Source organism: Rattus norvegicus, chromosome 15 (genome assembly GCF_021556685.1).
Source record: "Rattus norvegicus strain SHRSP/BbbUtx chromosome 15, alternate assembly SHRSP_T2T, whole genome shotgun sequence".
In the NCBI taxonomy this organism is placed as follows: domain Eukaryota; kingdom Metazoa; phylum Chordata; class Mammalia; order Rodentia; family Muridae; genus Rattus; species Rattus norvegicus.
Window position 1 is genome coordinate 104,263,326 of NC_141548.1, and position 17,911 is coordinate 104,281,236.

Sequence of the window (17,911 nt, forward strand, 5' to 3'; positions counted from 1 at the left end):
CTATGGAAAAGTTGAAAGTTAAAACCAGAACATCTTTAAAATGTGCCTTTGGCTTGGGTTGGGAAGCGGAGGGACACCCAGCTTCCTGGTCGTCATCTGGACAGGGCAGATACATGAGTGCTCAGGACAACTGTGTGGTGTGAGAAGGGCCCTCCTGAGAGCCAAGCCACTCTGAAGAGAGCAGGTCTCACCCTCAGTCGCTCTGGCTAGAGGGTGACCTACTTGGTCTGTCTGAGCTTGTACCACAGGGGTGCAGTCAGGTCAGACGCCTGGCTACGGGAAGGTGTGGTCAAAGACAGCCTTGGAGACATCTGGGACAGAACACAGCCGAGCCAGTAGTAAGCGAATTACGAGGTAAAAGAGGACACTTTTGTTTCTGGGTGTTTTGGGGACGAGGTCTCACTACTTAGCTTAAGGCTGGTTTGTAAGGTATGATCCTCCTGCCTCAGCCTACAGAGTCCTGGGAATACAGGCATTTGCCCGTGTCCCAGCTAAATTATGCAGTGAAGAACAGACAGGCAAGTATGGGGGAAGCAAGCACAGTGTCACTTGAGGGCGACTCTCCTTACCACCTCTTCACATCTGTGAGCGCATACTCTATGGCCAGTGACATAATTAAAAGACGGCTATGAAGGCTATCGCACAGGTCGTACCTTGCCAGAATCCTGTATCATTTTGACATTTTCAGAACCGAATTTATCCGAGTAAAGTTTAAGGAGTCTCTGAGAAATCTCTGACAGAGGCGTGAGTTTGGGCTCTTTGTAGATGTATTCCTTCCCGTCTTCATCTTCGAAGAATCCCTGTGAGGATGAGCGCAGTTAGTCCCTGAGTAAGTCATCCGCTGACCATGACAGTGAGAAACAGGAACAAAGTCAACCCACTTAAACAGGCCGTCCAAACTGGGGGAAGGGCTCTAACTCGGAGTCAAGGAGCAAAGATAAAAGGAGAGGCTGCAAACGCATGAAGTCACCGAGTGTTGGGTGAAATGAATGACTGGGGGTCTGAGACATCGTGCTCTCAGTTTAATGGGAGTTAACCCTGTTTCACATTCCCAAGAGGCAGGGCCCACGGAGAAACGACTAGCCGTGTGTGATACACCACGGACACACATCAGGTCTGGAGGAGATCTGGCAGAAAGGACATAAAGTTTGAGTGAATTCGATTGTTCTTTAGTTTTGAAAAAGACCACTGAGGTTCAACAGCACGGAATTAGAACCTGCTCTCAGGACAGTCAGCCATTACTGGTGTGACACCAGTCACGTGTGCCCGCGGTTTTAGAACCGTATGGGAAGTGAAAAAGGTTGGAAATTAAAATGTTCAGATTGGGGGTTAATATTTGAAATTAATGTTCAAAAAGTTTCTCATCTGAAGTAACAGGAGAGAATATGGTATAAAAAACACAATATATGTGTGGGAAAAAAACAAAATACAAACAGGCGAACATCAAACACACAAACAGTCCACATCAAACTGGGAGTTTAGAGGCAGTCACTTCACTAAGGTTACTTGCTTTAGAAGCATTTACTGTAATTACCTCCACATCTGTTTCACTGTCTGTAAACTGGTATTGCTATAAAGTTATAAAAGACAATAACAGAAGAAATCGAAGGTTATAAAGTGCTCACAAAAAACCACATGCCCTACGTAAATGAATGATAATCTATTGTGTTTAATAATGTTAGAACCTGAGGCTAAAACTGAAGTTTGAACGACCCCCTCCCACAGGGCTACCCGAGGATTACGATGGTAACCTCCTGTGCAGACAGCATGTGAAACACAGTGGTACACAGGCACAAAGGAGGTCTGAGCTGTGGTTTAAAACATGCAATACTGATGTGTGAGGAAACTGATGACTTCTGTGAATGGAATAAAATGTTAATTTTCTTTTTGGAGTTTGAAATGGCTAGACAGCGTACATACAAGGCTTGGAAAGGAAACTTGTGAACCACATGGGAAGAACAAAAGATGATGCTAAGAACTCCTTGGGGAGGAGAGACTTACCGCTGCCTTAAGTAATAAAGGAAAGACAGGAAGAAAGGAAAAAAAAGTAGAGAGTTTACTACGGAGGAAGATAAGAACCACAGTACATTTGACAAGTTTATCACATTAGCATTTATGGGATGGAAACTCCCGGGATACCACTTTAGCAGGAGGAAGAGATGGGGAACAGCCTACAGAAGGGTGAGAAGGCTCACCTGTCCGAAGAAGGCCACCCGGAAGTAGGTCCCCAGGAGCCTGCGGCCCGAGTGCATGACCTCTGTCACTTTGCTGTATGCGCGGTGCAGCGTGTCATACAGGTGGGCTAGTCTCTAGAAAGCATAACAGAACACAGTTCGTCTTATTTGCAATAACAGAACACAATTTAACATAGTAAATGTGATGATATAGCTGTAAATACCTTAACATGGAGTAGAAAAAGAATCACTGGATGCATGTGTAAGGGTGGGAGGTATGCATGTGTGTGCAAGGGTAGAGTTGTGCATGTGTGTGTATAAGGGAGGGTGCGTGTGTATGTAAAGGTAGGAGGCATCCCTCTGTGTGTATAAGTGTGGGAGGCATTCCTGCATGTGTGTAAGGGTGGGACATATCATGTGCATGTGTGTGTAAGGGTGGGAGTTGTACATGAGTGTGTAAGGTTGGGAGGCATGCCTATGTGTGTAAGGGTGGGAAGTGTGCATATTGTGTGCAATGGTGGGAAGCGTGGGGAGGTGTGCATGTGTGTAAGGGTGGGAGGTATGCACTGTGATAAAGTAAGGCCATGTGAGTTGAGTGCACACAAATTTGTGATGAAGGGATAACATTCATTCTAGGTCAGGTCCAAGGATGAGGCCACAGGTATGCGCTGTGATAAAGTAAGGCCATGGGAAACCATTGCTTTTTTTTTTCTTTTCTTTTCTTTTTTTGCCTCAGCTCCTCTGGCTTTACTTTATCACACTGGCTCAGAACTCATCTGGGAGGCTACACTGGGCGGCTAGTGGGCCCTAGGAGTTCACCATCTCTGTCTCTCCAGCACTGGGAATGGAAGCGTGTCACCACACCCACCTATTTTATGTGGGTTCTGGGCACTGACCCCAGGTGCTGGGGCTTTCGGGGCAAGCGCTTTTCTGCCTGGCCTATTTCCTCAGTCCCAGGAGCCCATCCTGACTGTGTAAGTCACAGCGATCATCTCTGGCTTGCAGCCTTTTCTATCTGCAATGAGCACCCACTGTGGAGTCTATTTCCAGGCTGACACGCAGTGGTGGGGAAGATCCTGATGTCAGGCAGGATGCTCCCAGATGGCTGACTCTGTCTGGGAAAACTTTCCCAAAGTTCCGTGTTGGCATGAGACCCTATCAGTTCAAGACATGGGGGTGGCAGCATAGGTGAAGTCTGCCAATCTTTATAGACAGTGACTGTCGACCACTAGTGATGTAACATGGAGACTTGGGCATCACTGCAAAGGCAGCTTCTGGCTTCTGCATGATGTCTGGGGCGTGTCAAACAGGAAGACAGGCACGTACCTCAAAGTCCCTCCGCTTTTCATAGATGGGGATGATGAGTTTATAGATGTCAGCAATCAGCTCGTAGCGCTCTGCCTTCCAAAGTCCATCTGCGCACTGCTCCAGCAGCTCCATCAGCACATCCTGATCAGAGAGGAAGGGCCGGGCGGGCCGGGAGAGATTATGGAGAACCTGCCATTGCTTTCCTTGTGGAATGTGCAATCCAAAGGCTGCTCGCAGTGGAATTACAATGCGCAAACTTTAACTCCACAACTGTAACAGCTCATTACACCGGATTCCTTAAGGGGCTTTCCCCCACATCTGTTTACATACAAGAACAAAACAGGTCCACTAGCTGGGGCCCAAGTGCTCAGCAGTCGGGAGCACTCACTGCTCTTGAAAGGGACCTAGACCGGTGCTCAGCACCCACACTGGGCAGCTCACAATGGTCTCCGGGACTCCGATGCCTTCTTCTGGCCTCTGTGGGCCCTGTATACATGTGATACACATATAACACACGGACAAAACACTCACAGACATTGAACATTTTAAGAAGTTATAGAAAGTTGACACTGGTAGACTCCCAGCTCTTGTCACTAGCTTTCCTTTCTGATGAACAAATGCTGAACAGGTGGAGACAAGGAGCATTCATTACTAAGCATGACTTCAACTCCAAGTAAATGTCTTGAAGTGATCCAGGGATGGTGTGTGGTGGGGCCTAGGTCTGTTTCCCCAGTATCCTCCCCCCCTTCCATTGGCAATTACCTCTAACACACGTTTGCACAGTCCCCTGCCTTCTTTGGAGCTCTTGGAGTTTGGAGGTAACACTGTCTATGGCTTAGTCACACTAACACCATCTTTTTCTTAGTCACAGACACTGGCTCATCATGGTGTCAGTTTTAGGCTCCCAACTTGGAATGCTCGGATGGAAATGGTGGACACAACAGAGACAGCGTTGAGCCTACTGGGGCCATGGGAAGGGACCAAAGAGCCTGCTTCTGCCCTGTACTCCATAAGATAAATGTATATGTCCCTTCTCTAACACTGGAACTGGAAGGCAGCTTCTATGTATCTATCTGTGTATCTGTGTGTGTGTGTGTGTGTGTATGTGTGTGTATGTATGTATGTATGTAGGTATGTATGTATCTATCTATCTATCTCTCTCTCTATCACTTTTTTCTTTAACTTTTTATTGATTATTTGTGGATTTCGCATCATGCACCCCAATCCTACTCATCTCCCTCTCCCTTTGTATCTGCCCTCTGCCCTTGGGACCTTCCCCCTCAGAGAAGCCATACGTCCCACAGCATACCCGTTTGTTCACACATCTTTACGTGCATTCATTGCAGTGAGTCTTTGGTCTGGCTTCCCCCTCTATTAATTACTGGGTCCTCACCAGGACTCTTCTCCAATAGCCTGTTGCTGCCCTGTGTTATGGGGATCCTGCAGCTTTGGATCAGCAGATCAGATCCAAAGCTGGCCCACTTCAAGTGCCCCAGCAGCTCACAGATGGGCCAAATCCGAGCCCTGGATCTGGGGCTAGGTGGTAGCTGAGTTGGTCAGCCTGCCAACTTTCCCACACCCACACCACCAGGGCAAGCTCTCCAACACTGCCCAGCTAGCTCACCCAGTGCTGCAGATGCCAACGGGCAGGGCCGGCTCTCATGACCTAGGGGCCAGTTCTCCCTCTTGCCTCAGGTGGTGAGGAGGGAGGGGAGGTTCTCTTTTGAATTTTTGATTGCTATTGTTTTGAGACAGCTCATGCATCCCAGTTTGGACTCATCTGGTTTTCCATGGTGTGGAACAGTGAACACAGACAGGGCTTCCTACATGGCAGCTAGCCACTGTACCAATCGAGCCACATGCTTAACCCCATATGCCTTTCTCCTTCCTCACTTTTTACTAGTTCTTCCAGAATTTCACACAATGCTTCCCAATTGTAGACTAAGGTTCACCACAGGTCCACTGCCCACAGTTTACGGAGCCAAAGAAAATACCATTTTAATTAGCTTGTTGGATGATCCTGTGCAATCGGGCCCATTTAACTCCTATGCCATTATTTACGACATACGTCATAAAATTGTCATTTGTGGGACTGACCCCTGCACCGCCAGTGCCTATAAAAAGGTATGAGACTCGTCTCAGCTTTATTGTAGCTCTCATTAAAGCCAGATGTACACAGTAACCACCGGAACAGAGGCAGAGAACCCAGAGAACGTTCCAGAGCCATCCTGTCTCCTTTGCATGTACGTTATAAAGACATCTGCTCTGCTTTTACTTCTAGTCTTTCCTAATGGGCATCTAGCACACTAAACAGGCCAAGTATTTCTTCATGTCCCACTGTTTATTAAAAAAAAAAAAAGCTAAAGGAGAAAGCACAGAACTAAAGCTCGTATAATTTCATAGTCACATTCACGTCACTGTAAAATAGAATGAGTCTGAGGTTCCCCCTCACTGCTGTTGGGCAGCTCAGTAAGGCTACACCCCACTCCCCAGAATGCTCCGGAATCTGTAGGTTCTGTATGCTAACTCACAAGCCAGTTGAGCTTCTCACATTTCAGTTACCACTTTCTACTTTGTATTAATTTTGCTTTAAAAGATCTTTTTACTACAGGGTACATATTTTTTCACAGTACCTGACATACATAGTCAGTAACCAAGCGGTTCTTAGAAGCCAGCTTATATATTCCTCAGTGATGTTAGCAATACCACGTGCCAGTAACTCCTTTGTGTGGGAGAGGTGTTGATGAGACTTACCAACGCCTTGTACTTGTCACAAATCTTAAGTCAGGCCCACCACCAACGCATATTCCCCAAGCCCTGCATCTCGGTGGACCACAGAGGAGCCTGAAGGAGCAAGGAGACCGCTTCCCAGGGGACAGCTTTATTTTCAAACTGTTCTACAGTGTAACCACATGGTCCCTGTGTGCTAACACCCAGGTTTACCATGAATGTAGGCTTTTGTGAAGAATACAGTTGGTTTTACTGGTTGCCACGGTCACACTGTGGGGACAGAATGATGGCACCTATTTATGGCGGATCATAAATGAACACTAGGTAACTTTAATTCTGTTGCCTTAGCAATTATAGCATAATAAAAACCAGAAGTAAATTATGTTTGTTTTTATCGGGTGCAAAGGAAACTCCAGTCCCCCAAACTCCCAAAGGCAGTTTATATGAGCAGAGATGAATTCAGTAGGTGCCCTCTGGCAGTAAGGTAAAAGCCAGTGTTCTCTAGGAACTTGTGAAAAACGAGTTATTTCCCTGCCTCCGGTGGACGGACAGACAGCTACGTGTGGTTGTACATTAGTGCTGCCTCCAGGCTCCCTCAGCATCGCAAGTACCTGTTACACAGTTAGAGTCCTGTCTCTGGCTGTCCTTACACCCACCTACGCTTACACTCAGTTCTCTAGGATTCTCTCAGGTCTCAGCTTCTCTTGCTATTTCCACTGTTCTCTCACTTCTCCAGCCCTGGCCATGTTATGTCCAGCCCAGTTTTTCTTCTCTGCTCTGGACTCTTCCAGATGGTGCTGGCTGTTCCATTCCTCCTCCTCCTCTTCCTCCTCCTCCTCCTCCTCTTCTTCCTCCTCTTCCTCCTCCTCCTCTTCTTCCTTCCTCCTTCTTTTTCCTTCTTCCTCCTCCTCTTCCTCTCCTTCCTTCTTTTTCCTCCTCCTCTTCCTCCTCCTCCTCTCCCTCCTCTTCCTCCTCCTCTTCTTCCTTCCTCCTTCTTTTTCCTTCTTCCTCCTCCTCTTCCTCTCCTTCCTTCTTTTTCCTCCTCCTCTTCCTCCTCCTCCTCTTCCTCCTCTTCTTCCTCCTCTTCTTCCTTCCTCCTTCTTTTTCCTTCTTCCTCCTCCTCTTCCTCTCCTTCCTTCTTTTTCCTCCTCCTCTTCTTCCTCATCCTTCTTCCTCCTCCTCCTCTTCTTCCTCCTCCTTCTCCTTCTCCTCCTCTTCCTCCTTCTCTTCCTCCTCTTCTTCCTTCCTCCTCCTCCTCCTTCTCCTCTTCCTCCAACTCCTCTTCCTTCTCTTCCCCACCCCTGCCCTCAACAAAACCTTCCCATACCAAGGAACACTCACATTCCCGGGTCTGTTGCACCGTCTTGAACACGGGTTTGAGGCAGGAACTCATACAGTTCCACTTGTGATGACTTCAGTACTTTCCAGCATCTTCTTCTCAAGTGCTGGGATTGCAGGCACATGCCACAATGTTAAGAATCTCCAATGAGTCTTAGGCGATTATTACAAGAAGAGTTGCAAAATTTTCTCAAGGAGTGAAAAAAGTTGGAAGTGATTTTAAAAGTTTCCATCTGGCTATCCCCCTGCCCCAGACATTTTAACAAAACACCGTGTAGAAGGGAGCATCCCTGACACTAGGGATACAAAACCAAATCTATTCAAGCCAAATCTTTGTAGTAGGTAACTGCTCAGTGGATTTTTACCAAATATGTGTGTGTGGGGGTGCATTTTCAGTAGTGTTGGGCTGAAGGCTTGGTCTGGATGGTGGGGAAATTTTAGGAGCACAGATGGAGAAAGTGGGTCACTAGGGAGAAGTTACACTGGTAAATTGTCACATGTTGCTAGTCACTAGTTGAAAGCAGACTTCGGGACCAAGGAGGGCTCATCTGAGTCCCAAGCATGTCCATTCCCAGTGTCCTCCAAAAGTGTCCTAGTGCTGGCTGCTCCCCTGTGTCCGGGAGAAATGAGAAGAGTAAACAGCTACAGTGTTAAAGATCTTGCACCCTGGAGGACAGCTACAAGCTAACCTGTTGTTTTACCCCATAGTTTAAGAATGCCTGGGGTGGAGAAGGGAGGCCGGAATCTTTGTGGAGAGGATCCAGAGGGGCTTCCTTGGACATTTCTGCTGGACGTTGCGGTTGCCTGATTTGATGTTCCTTTTGCCAGCTCTCCCCACTGGCTATTCACATTGTTTTTTGTTGGACGTTGTAAATGTTAGATATGATACATGTTGTTACATGCAAGCCGTTTCTATCTACCTGGTATATGCTTTTGCTATTTATTACTTTACTCCTGTATGCCACAACAAAAGAACAACAACAACAACAACAACATCAACAACAACACCCCCACTCTCATTCAAAACCCAAAGCACAGATGTCACACGACACTTATGTACGGAACACTAAGGGTGTACCTTAAAGCCTGTGAGGACTGTCTTTCCCCTGGCCCTTGCGCTCTCTCTTCCATTCCCAGCTACCATTAGGTGAACATTCTCCACCCTCCCATCCTTTTGCTGTGATGATTTGACCTCACTTTGACCCAGAAACAATGGAGCCATTAGACCACATGCTAAAGGCTCTGAGATGGTCGGTAAATCTCTCCTCCTTTTGAATGGTTTCCTCTTGTGCACTTGTCATAGAGACAATAAAGCTAACGAATACAGATGGTTTTTGTTCCGCTGTGTGGCAGAGAGGGGGCCCATAAGGGAATACTCGAGCAGCCAGAACTGATGTACAGGAGGTGCAGAACTATCAGCTGGTGGAGATGTGTCACAGAATAGCACTTCCTGCTCTGTGTAGGAGCCGGAACCCAAGTGAGTTCATTCAAGATGGCAGTAAGTGCTCAAAAGAACTCACAGTGAGTCATGAATTCAGAGGAGTGGCGTCCACTCAAATATGAGGGGAAGGGAAGACAGGTAGACACCAGCTAAGAGTCATTTGGGAAGGAAAAATTGCGGATGTGCCTCTGCCAGACAGGCCAGTAGGCACGGCTGAGGGGCATTTTCTTGATTAATGATCAATGTGGGAGGGCCCAGTCCCTTGTAAGGGCCCCCCCCAAGGAAGGAACTCCTCAGGGCAGGTGCCCCCATAGCAGGTGCCCCCCCAGGGGAGGTGCCCCCACAGCAGGTGGCCCTAGAGGACACCCAAGAGCAGGCCGAGCAAGCCAGCCAAGCAGCACTCTCCTGGAGGCTTGCTCCTGCCTCCACCTTTCTGCCCTGCTTGAGCTTTGGCCTTGACTTCTCTCAGCGAAGGACCATTACCTCGAAGCTAAGGGGACACAAACCCTTTCCTTCCCAAGTTGCTCTTGGTCACAGTGTTCTTATCATAGCCATAGAAACCCTAAGTAAGACACAGGACACGTGAAGAATTGACCCATGGTTTGATGGGCCGGAGAATCTGTACCAGGTGTCCAGGCATGAGGAGCGTGAGCGGAGACTTAGGATTAAACACACCACGGTGGCATACTCAAAGTTTTCTACATGAAAAAGGAATTAGTCATTTATTGAAGATAATTTCTAAAAAATATATCCTTTAAAATGATTCCCATGCATCTCCTTGTCTGCATGTGTAGCACGTGCAAGTACATCGAATAGTCTGGAACTGGAGTTACAGGCAATGCGAGCCACCATGTGAGTGCTGGGAACTGAACCCGGGTCCTCCAGAGGAGCAAGCCTCTTAACCACCGAGTCCCAAGTGACCTGCCCTGGGGGTGGAAGGCATCACTTACAATGGGCTGGGCCCTCCCACACTGATCATTAGTCAAGAAAATGCCCCACAGCCTTGCCTACCAGCTTGTCTGGTAGATATTTAAATGCAATTTTACTCTGGCTTAGTCCACCTGAAAAAGGAGGTGGTTTTAAAAATGCAGCCTGATTTCAAATAGTGCATGCTGTATTGTAGGATAAAGATAAGCTCATTAGAGGAAAATCTGTTACACGTGCACGGAAAGAGGTTGTTCAACTGGACAGACTCCCCAGGACGGCTAGGAATGGCAGCGTTTGATAAAACAAACAGAAATATCATCACAAAACACATTCACTGCCATCACACATTAGGAAAGAAGGTGCCAGCTGTGCTCACGTCCTATGGAACATTGTGTTATCCTTCCCTCGGTCAGGAGGCATTCAGGATCCATAGCCTAGCAGCCAGAATGCACTGCTTATTGTAAGGATATGGTAATAAATGCCATAAAAAGCAGAGTTGATATAGGTTTTCTCAAAAATGAACTAAAAGCAAGCAGAGTACATCTACGGCCTGGAGAGGTGGCTCAGTGCTTAAGAGCACTGGCTGCTCTTCCAGAGGAGCAGGGTTCAATCCCAGCACCCACATGGTGCCTCACCACTGTATGTAATTTCTGCTCCCAGGAATCCAATGGGCATGCCCATGGTGCAGGGATACACATGCAGGGGAACCACTCATACACATACTAACACATAAAATCTAAATCATTTTCTCATGGTGTCAAGTGTGGGTTACTGAACACCAAGGCATGTGTGCTGTGAATTATTCGAACCAATGCTAATTCTAGACCTAGACAGTTACAGCTCCTCCATGAAGCGACAAGGCTTTGGACAGAAATCAGAAGCAGTAATCATAGATCGTTAGGTTTAATAGACCATATTTATCAATATAAAACTATAAGGGTTATAAAACTAAGACATGCCAACTAAACATGAGCGCACACATGACATTCTAAGCAGAAATTCCGTTTACCTTGGCTCACAATCACTAACCCTGGAAACCAGAAGGAAACCACACAATGGGCAGGACAGTGGTTGTGCACAATGCCTGATGGGCTTCCCACCTTGGACAAACACACTAAGCTACTTCTCAGAGTTGTCGACATGCACAGGGACAGGCTGGGGAGGGCTCTGTGTATCCATAAAGCACCCAGTTTATGGCACTAGACTGAAAGTCTCAATGCATGAAACCCACAAGGTGTTGACGAAGTTTAAAAAAGCAAAATTAGCCAGTTTCGTTTCATAGGGATGTCTCGCTAACATAACATAACACACACCTGTGTGTGTGTGCACTGCAGTTAATCACACTAGTGCTGTGTACCCACACACACCTGTGTGTATGTGCAATCTAGTAATCACACTAATGGTGTGTGCACACACATCTCTGTGTATGTGCACTACAGTAATCACACTAATGGTGTGTGCACACACACCTGTGTGTATGTGCACTACAGTAATCACACTAATGGTGTGTGCACACACACCTGTGTGTATGTGTACTACAATTAACACACACTGTGTACACACACATCTGTGCATATATGTACTACAATTAATTCCCACATAAGAAAGTGTTTGCGTGTGGTACTTAACTTTTTCTGCATACAGGTCACTTGTTCTATCTTAGGATGGGATCGACGTAATCATTAAAATAGAGCCAGACGTCATCTCCATGTCTACTGCTTGGGCGTAAATGAACCTGTGAGCAGGCTGGGTGATGGTGTACTGCCATTGCTTACCTCACACTTGTGCTGTGCAGTCGAGAACATGGTTGCTGGAATGTTAGAGCCCTGATCCCAGGGCCTGCAGACATGGCTCAGAGAATGCAGGCCCTTGTTGATATTCCAGAGGACCCACATTTGGAACGGCAGCTCACAACAGCCTGTAACTGCTGCTCTAGAAGACCCACCACATTTTTATCTTCCCTGGTGTGTATAGCACATACTTCTCTGGTGAATATAAACACGTACTTTATGTTTTAAAAGACAATCTGAAAAAACACTGATTCATGTATCCCACCCACACTTAACTGAGTCGGGGAGGAAGAGTCTACAGCATAATTGGAGTTTACAGCAGGAACCCGGTAACCCCTAGGCACATGGATGTCGGGGTGCACTGCATTAAATGAGAGCATGCAGGGCAGGCTCCCTGTTTACACAGTCCCCTGGCTGGCACTGGGCACATACAGTTAGTTTATGGATGAATGAGAAGTCAAAACAGAAATTCCCAGGACACAGGAACTCAGACACTTCCAATTCTGATTCTCAGGGACTGTGAACTCAGTGTCCTTCTTCGGTGGGAAGAAAACATCTGAGGCTATGGTTTCATCTTGTCCTGCTTTGTCTCTGTCATGCAGCCCACTGCCAAGGAAGCCTAGCACGCACTGCAGAACTAAGACAGGACAACCACACAAACTCTACTGGTCAAGTCCCCTTCTCCCGTGACCAATACTGTTCACAAGAATCACTGCACTAGTGAGGGAACACATGTAACTTAGACAATTCTGGAATACTCCCACTTAAGGCAAGGGAAGTTAGATGGGGTTACAAGTGCCAAAGTTAGAATGAGACACAAACAGAATCACTGACTTCGGTCTCCCGAGATGCTCCACGGATGCGAACACGTTGTCTGTTACCAGCAGCTGTTTCAGAACAGACGTAATTTTGTCTAAAGGAAACCAGAGACTTGCTGGACTGAGTTCATAAATAGTCCGTGTACTCAATGGTGACTGGACAGGTGGGATTTATTGCCTAATAAAACAATAGTAGTCAATTCTTTTAAACCATTTACCGCCTATCAACCAAGTTATGAAGATGGATGCTGACCAGTTCCCGCAAGCCTCAGGTACAGGCAGACCGTCCAGTTAATCCACAACCTTGATTTATGTGTCCTCTTGAGGACACCCAGTAGAGCATGCTCTGTTGGTCCATCCTCACGAAACTCATAGCCACAGCCCTAGCACAGTGCTCTACCTAGGGACCACAGACACCACCAGAGTACGACTTGGGGCTGTGCAGGACATACAGGTGAGGGTGGGTACAGGATAGAGCGAGGCCTGTCACTGGACGAGAAGGAAGGATGGGCAGGAGAAAAGTCTGAAGGAAGAGGAGGAGACTGGAATAGGAGACTGGGGGAGAAGCAGCCGAGAGAACATGGAGGCGGATGTTAAGATTCCACTCTGTGTATTTACAGGTTGTTATGAATATTCTTAAAAGATGGATGTGTACAGGGCTTTGTGTGTTTAGGTGGGCGATTACATCTTATCAACTGGATGAGAGGTTACTGTGTTGTGTGTTCTTTCTTGTAGCGATTTAGGTGTAAGAGAGTGTGTGGTGGCAGAGACTCTGGGCTGCCACAGAATTAGGATATTGTTTCTGGCAAGATATCTACCAGATATCTTAGGGCACTGCAGTGCTGGGTCTAGAGGGAGTAAAAGACAGCCTTTTTGTTTATTATAATTTTACAACAACAGGACAACCTGTTTAAACAGAACGACCACCAACCAAAACCCACACCAATGTGGAGAATGCAGCATCACCTAGACTATGAAACGTCCTCACAGTATGAGAGATGAAGAAGGGCAGGCTACTACTGGTACTGGTTTGGGGTTACATAGGTGAATAAAAAGGGCCCAGAAATGGACACACCAACATGGATGGTCTATGTGAAGGAATCCCAATCTTCTGACTCCTAGGCTCAGAAGGGCCATGAGTGGGTCCCAGGGAAAGTGCATATTTCCATCTCTCTGTCTACTCCTTTAACTTAAAGGGCTGGAGACGTAGACTGCTGTGAACCTAGAGGATATCATACTTGATGGCTAATATTATGTCAGCTTGACACAGCTAATGTCATCGGAGACGGGGGGATCTCAATCAATGAAATTCCTCCATAAGATCAAGCTGTAGGCAAGACCATAGGATATTTCTTGGTGGTTGATATGGGAGGACCCAGCCTGTTATGGGTGACATCATCCCTGGGCTAGTGGTCCTCGGATCTATAATAAAGCAGGCTGGGCAAGCCACGGGGAGCAATCCAGTCAGCAGCTCCCCTCAATATGGCCTCTGCATCAGTTCCTGCTTCTAAGTTCCTGCCTTTAGCTCCTGTCCTGACTTCCTCTGAGCTAAATGTGATGTGGAACTGTAAGTGAAACAAACCCTTTCCTGTCCTAGTTTGCTTTTGGTCACAGTGTTTCATCTCAGCCACAGAAACCCTAAGACAGATATTGTACCAGGAGTGAGGCACTGCTGTGATAGACCTGACCATGTTGTTTTGGGAAGGATTCTGTTAGGACTTTAGAACTTTGGGCTTGAAAAAGCCCCTGAGTGATCAGAGCTTAGTGAGCTGTTGTAGGGACTAAGAGGACAAACTCTGGGGACAGTACAGACAAGGGAGGCCTGGCTTGTGACGTTTGAAAGACTATATTAAGCCATTTGTGTGACATTTTGCATTACAAATCTGTGGGTTCTGGTCAGCTGGAGTTGAAGAATCTGCTGTGATTAACAGGAGACCAGAACCACTAAAGCAAAGCCTTTGTTTCACTGGGACAATCAAAAGCTAAGACGCATTTCCTCAGGGTCAGCACACAGAAGCCATGTTCTGGAGGGACCAAGGCTGCATCTCATGCTGGCAGCTGAACTCGGTAGCCTAAGATTCCCTGGGGGGTGCTGACTTTGATGGGATGGAAGGGCCATGGAGAGCAGCTGGCACTTTACTTGGCACTTTACCTGTCTACACTTTTTTTTTTTTTTAAATTTGAGACAGGATCTTTCTCGTTCTATGGTCACCTTGAGATCGCTGCAATCCTCCTGGCTCACTGCCTGGGGCTGGGATTGCAGGTGCAAGTCATGGCCCCAGGTTTGGCTCCCTTTTTGAATTTTTAAAGCCCCTCTATTAGAGTTTTCCACTTTTCCAAATGTACAGCCTCCACCCCGACAGGATCCTGTTACTGCATCAGTCATGGAGGGGTGATTTCAAGGTTGCAGGAGTCCAGTACAATTCTGGTACCTTTAGGAATGCAGAATCTTCAACCTACAAGGCCCAGGCCCTAACTTCTTAGCATTCATTGAGAACAGGAACTGGATGCTTCGGTATAATTAGTGGTTAGGCACCTGGAAGTCACTCTGTGGTTTCAGCAGGGAAGGGAAAGACAGACCAAGCGCGCCCTGGGTCTCAGGCCTGGTGCTAAGACAACTGTCACACTTAGGTCCCTCCTGACCGGCATGTTAGAGCACTGACGGTATTTACTCATATCGACCTGTGAGGATAAAGGGGTTGTGATTTTTATTACTGGGTCACAGGCCTCTTTCCTATCAGCCCTCGTAATTCCTTCCTCTTAGGTACAGACTGTCCACCTCACAGACTGTTTACCTTGAGACATCCAAGCAGCCGGCCTGAAGATCAACATGGCAGTGTCCCTTTTCCTGTCACCGAGAACTGGTTACTTCCTGTCAGTATGAATCTTGACAGCAGGACTTTATGTCCCTTCGATGTCTCATCCTAGCCATTACAGACTGCCATGCACTATGGACCTTGTTAAAGATTTACCCACTTTATGCTTCAAGGACACAGTGGCTCAACCCTATTCTGAAAACAGCTGATAAAGTGGTCTTTGTCACATGCTCAAGTCTTACTCAGAGGTGGTGACGCCCATCGGCTTCTCCAGGGGATGTATGCTTGACCTCAGAGGCTGATTCCTTAGGTTCTCAAAACCACCTCAGTCTGTGACTTGATCAGAAGTGCACAGGTGAGCTTTACGTTATCCTGCAGGGCAGGTTACTGGAAACTAGACTTTCAAATCCCTAACTGATCTTGGCATCCCCACGCTCCTTACCTAATTCCAAACAAAGTACTGAGCTCCAAAGATAGCCTGGCCCGAGGGCTGATGGGCTAACCAAAGAGAAAACTCGGACATGCCAGCTTTCGAAGAAACCAGTCAAAACAAAAACAAAGCCAAAACCAACCGACCAACCAAAAACAACAACCAAACCAAACCAAACCAAACCAAACCAAACCAAACCAAACCAAACCAAACAAAAAAGCTCTACCATCTGTCCTGGAATTTCATGGTGTAAAAATGGAGTAATCAGGGGCTGGGGATTTAGCTCAGTGGTAGAGCGCTTACCTAGGAAGCGCAAGGCCCGGAGTTCGGTCCCCAGCTCCGAAAAAAAAGAACCAAAAAAAAAAAAAATGGAGTAATCAGTATCTACTATGGAGTTAACAACTTATGTTCTCCCCAGGATAATTAGAAAAATTCACTACCATTATTAAACCAAATTTAATAGTATTCTTTTTAAAGGATTTATTTCTGTGTGTGTCTTTGTGCATGTGTCTGAGTGTATATGCACATGAGTGTACGCATGCACAGGGACCAGAAGAGGGCGCCTCAGATCCCTTGGAGCAGAGTTACAGTTGGTTGGGAGTGCAAGGAATGCAATTCGGGTCCTTATAACTGAGCAGCAAGCACTCTTAATGGCCGAGTTGTCTCTCAAGCCTCATTTTACCATTTTAATTTCATGAAGTACATTCAATATACTATCTTCCTTTTTCATATTTAGCTTTAAATCTTGAGAGCCATTTGAGATGAGACAATTTACAATAGCAGTTCTTGAGCTTTTTGCACTTAAGAGCCCCTTTATATATACTGCTTGTTTTAGTTTTTGAGACAAGTGTCTCTCCACAGCCCCCTGATGAAGCTCGGGTTCTCAGCAAGAGGAGTGAGCCCTCTTCACTGCCGAGCCGTCTCTCCACCCCTTATACAGCTCATGTTTTACTGAAGACCTCGAAGAACTTTCAATTATTGACAGTGTCTGTGTCCTCCTACCTTCTTACTCAGTCTATTTTATGGTTGTTGGTGCATAAAAGGAACCCAGCATCAGACCTGTACTCAGTAAGGGCCCCACAGACTTCCTTAGAGGGCTCTAGGGTACATTTACAGAAATGGGTCCACAGGCCTGGTTTGTGTCACAGGAAGTATTTGTCTACAGCCCTCCTCATCTGCATGGAAACAATCAAGAGCTGTAACGCTGCACACACACTCCCCTAGTCAAGATGTAACAGTTCAAATGGTGGAGGTGGGCGGTATGAGCCTTCCTCTGCTGCCATTTTCTCTCCAAGTGAACAAGTAGGTGACTTTATATTTCTCCTTAAAAGAGACTGGAACTAAAAGCATCCTTCTATTCTTTCAATCTACTCTGGGTTTATAGAGAGGGAGACACAGGTGCATACAGGTGCACACACAGGTACATACAGGTGCACACACAGGTACATACAGGTGCACACACAGGTACACACAGGTGCACACACAGGTACACACAGGTGCATACACAGGTGCATACAGGTGCACACACAGGTACATACAGGTGCACACACAGGTACATACAGGTGCACACACAGGTACACACAGGTGCACACACAGGTACATACAGGTGCACACACAGGTACACACAGGTGCATACACAGGTGCATACAGGTGCACATAGGCGCACAGAGGTATATACAGGTACACACAGGTGCATACAGGTACACACAGGTATATACAGGTACACATAGGTGCACACAGGTATACTCAAGTACACATAGGTACACAAAGGTGCACACAGGTACACACACAGGTATACACAGGTGCACAAAGGTACACAAAGGTACATACAGGTACACAAAGGTGTACACAGGTACACACAAGTACACATGGATGCACACAGGTACACTCAGGTACACATAGGTGCACACAGGTACACACACAGGTATACACAGGTGCACAAAGGTACACACAGGTACACACAAGTGCACACAGGTACATACAGGTACACAAAGGTGTACATGGGTACACACACAGGTATACACAGGTGCACAAAGGTACACACAGGTACACACAGGTGCACACAGGTACATGCCTGCAGCAGAGATTCCCAGAAGAGAGAATGTAGCCAATGCAAGCAGAAGACTGGCATTTTGTTCA

The 17,911-nt window shown here is 46.8% G+C and overlaps 1 protein-coding gene and 1 long non-coding RNA gene across 53 annotated transcripts in view; one reads left to right on the top strand and one right to left on the bottom strand.

The window, feature by feature from the left end:
- The window catches only part of LOC120097092 (uncharacterized), a 35,187-nt gene extending 18,152 nt beyond the window's left edge, over positions 1-17,035 (top strand). The window contains exons 4-5 of one of the 2 annotated variants that reach the window (XR_015639086.1): positions 15,291-16,032; positions 16,147-17,035. This is a non-coding gene — a long non-coding RNA (uncharacterized LOC120097092). Of the gene's footprint in view, positions 1-8,258; positions 8,879-15,290; positions 16,033-16,146 lie in introns of those variants that run through there. The other variant, XR_015639087.1, reaches the window with a different exon arrangement.
- Positions 1-17,911, bottom strand: part of Dock9 (dedicator of cytokinesis 9) — a 264,999-nt gene that overhangs the window by 23,778 nt on the left and 223,310 nt on the right. For 27 of the 51 annotated variants that reach the window (NM_001105759.3, XM_087585062.1, XM_087585065.1 and 24 more), the window contains 3 exon segments: positions 654-800; positions 2,196-2,309; positions 3,501-3,623. In NM_001105759.3, coding sequence (NP_001099229.2) covers positions 654-800; positions 2,196-2,309; positions 3,501-3,623 — 384 coding nt within the window. 51 annotated transcript variants of the gene reach the window in all.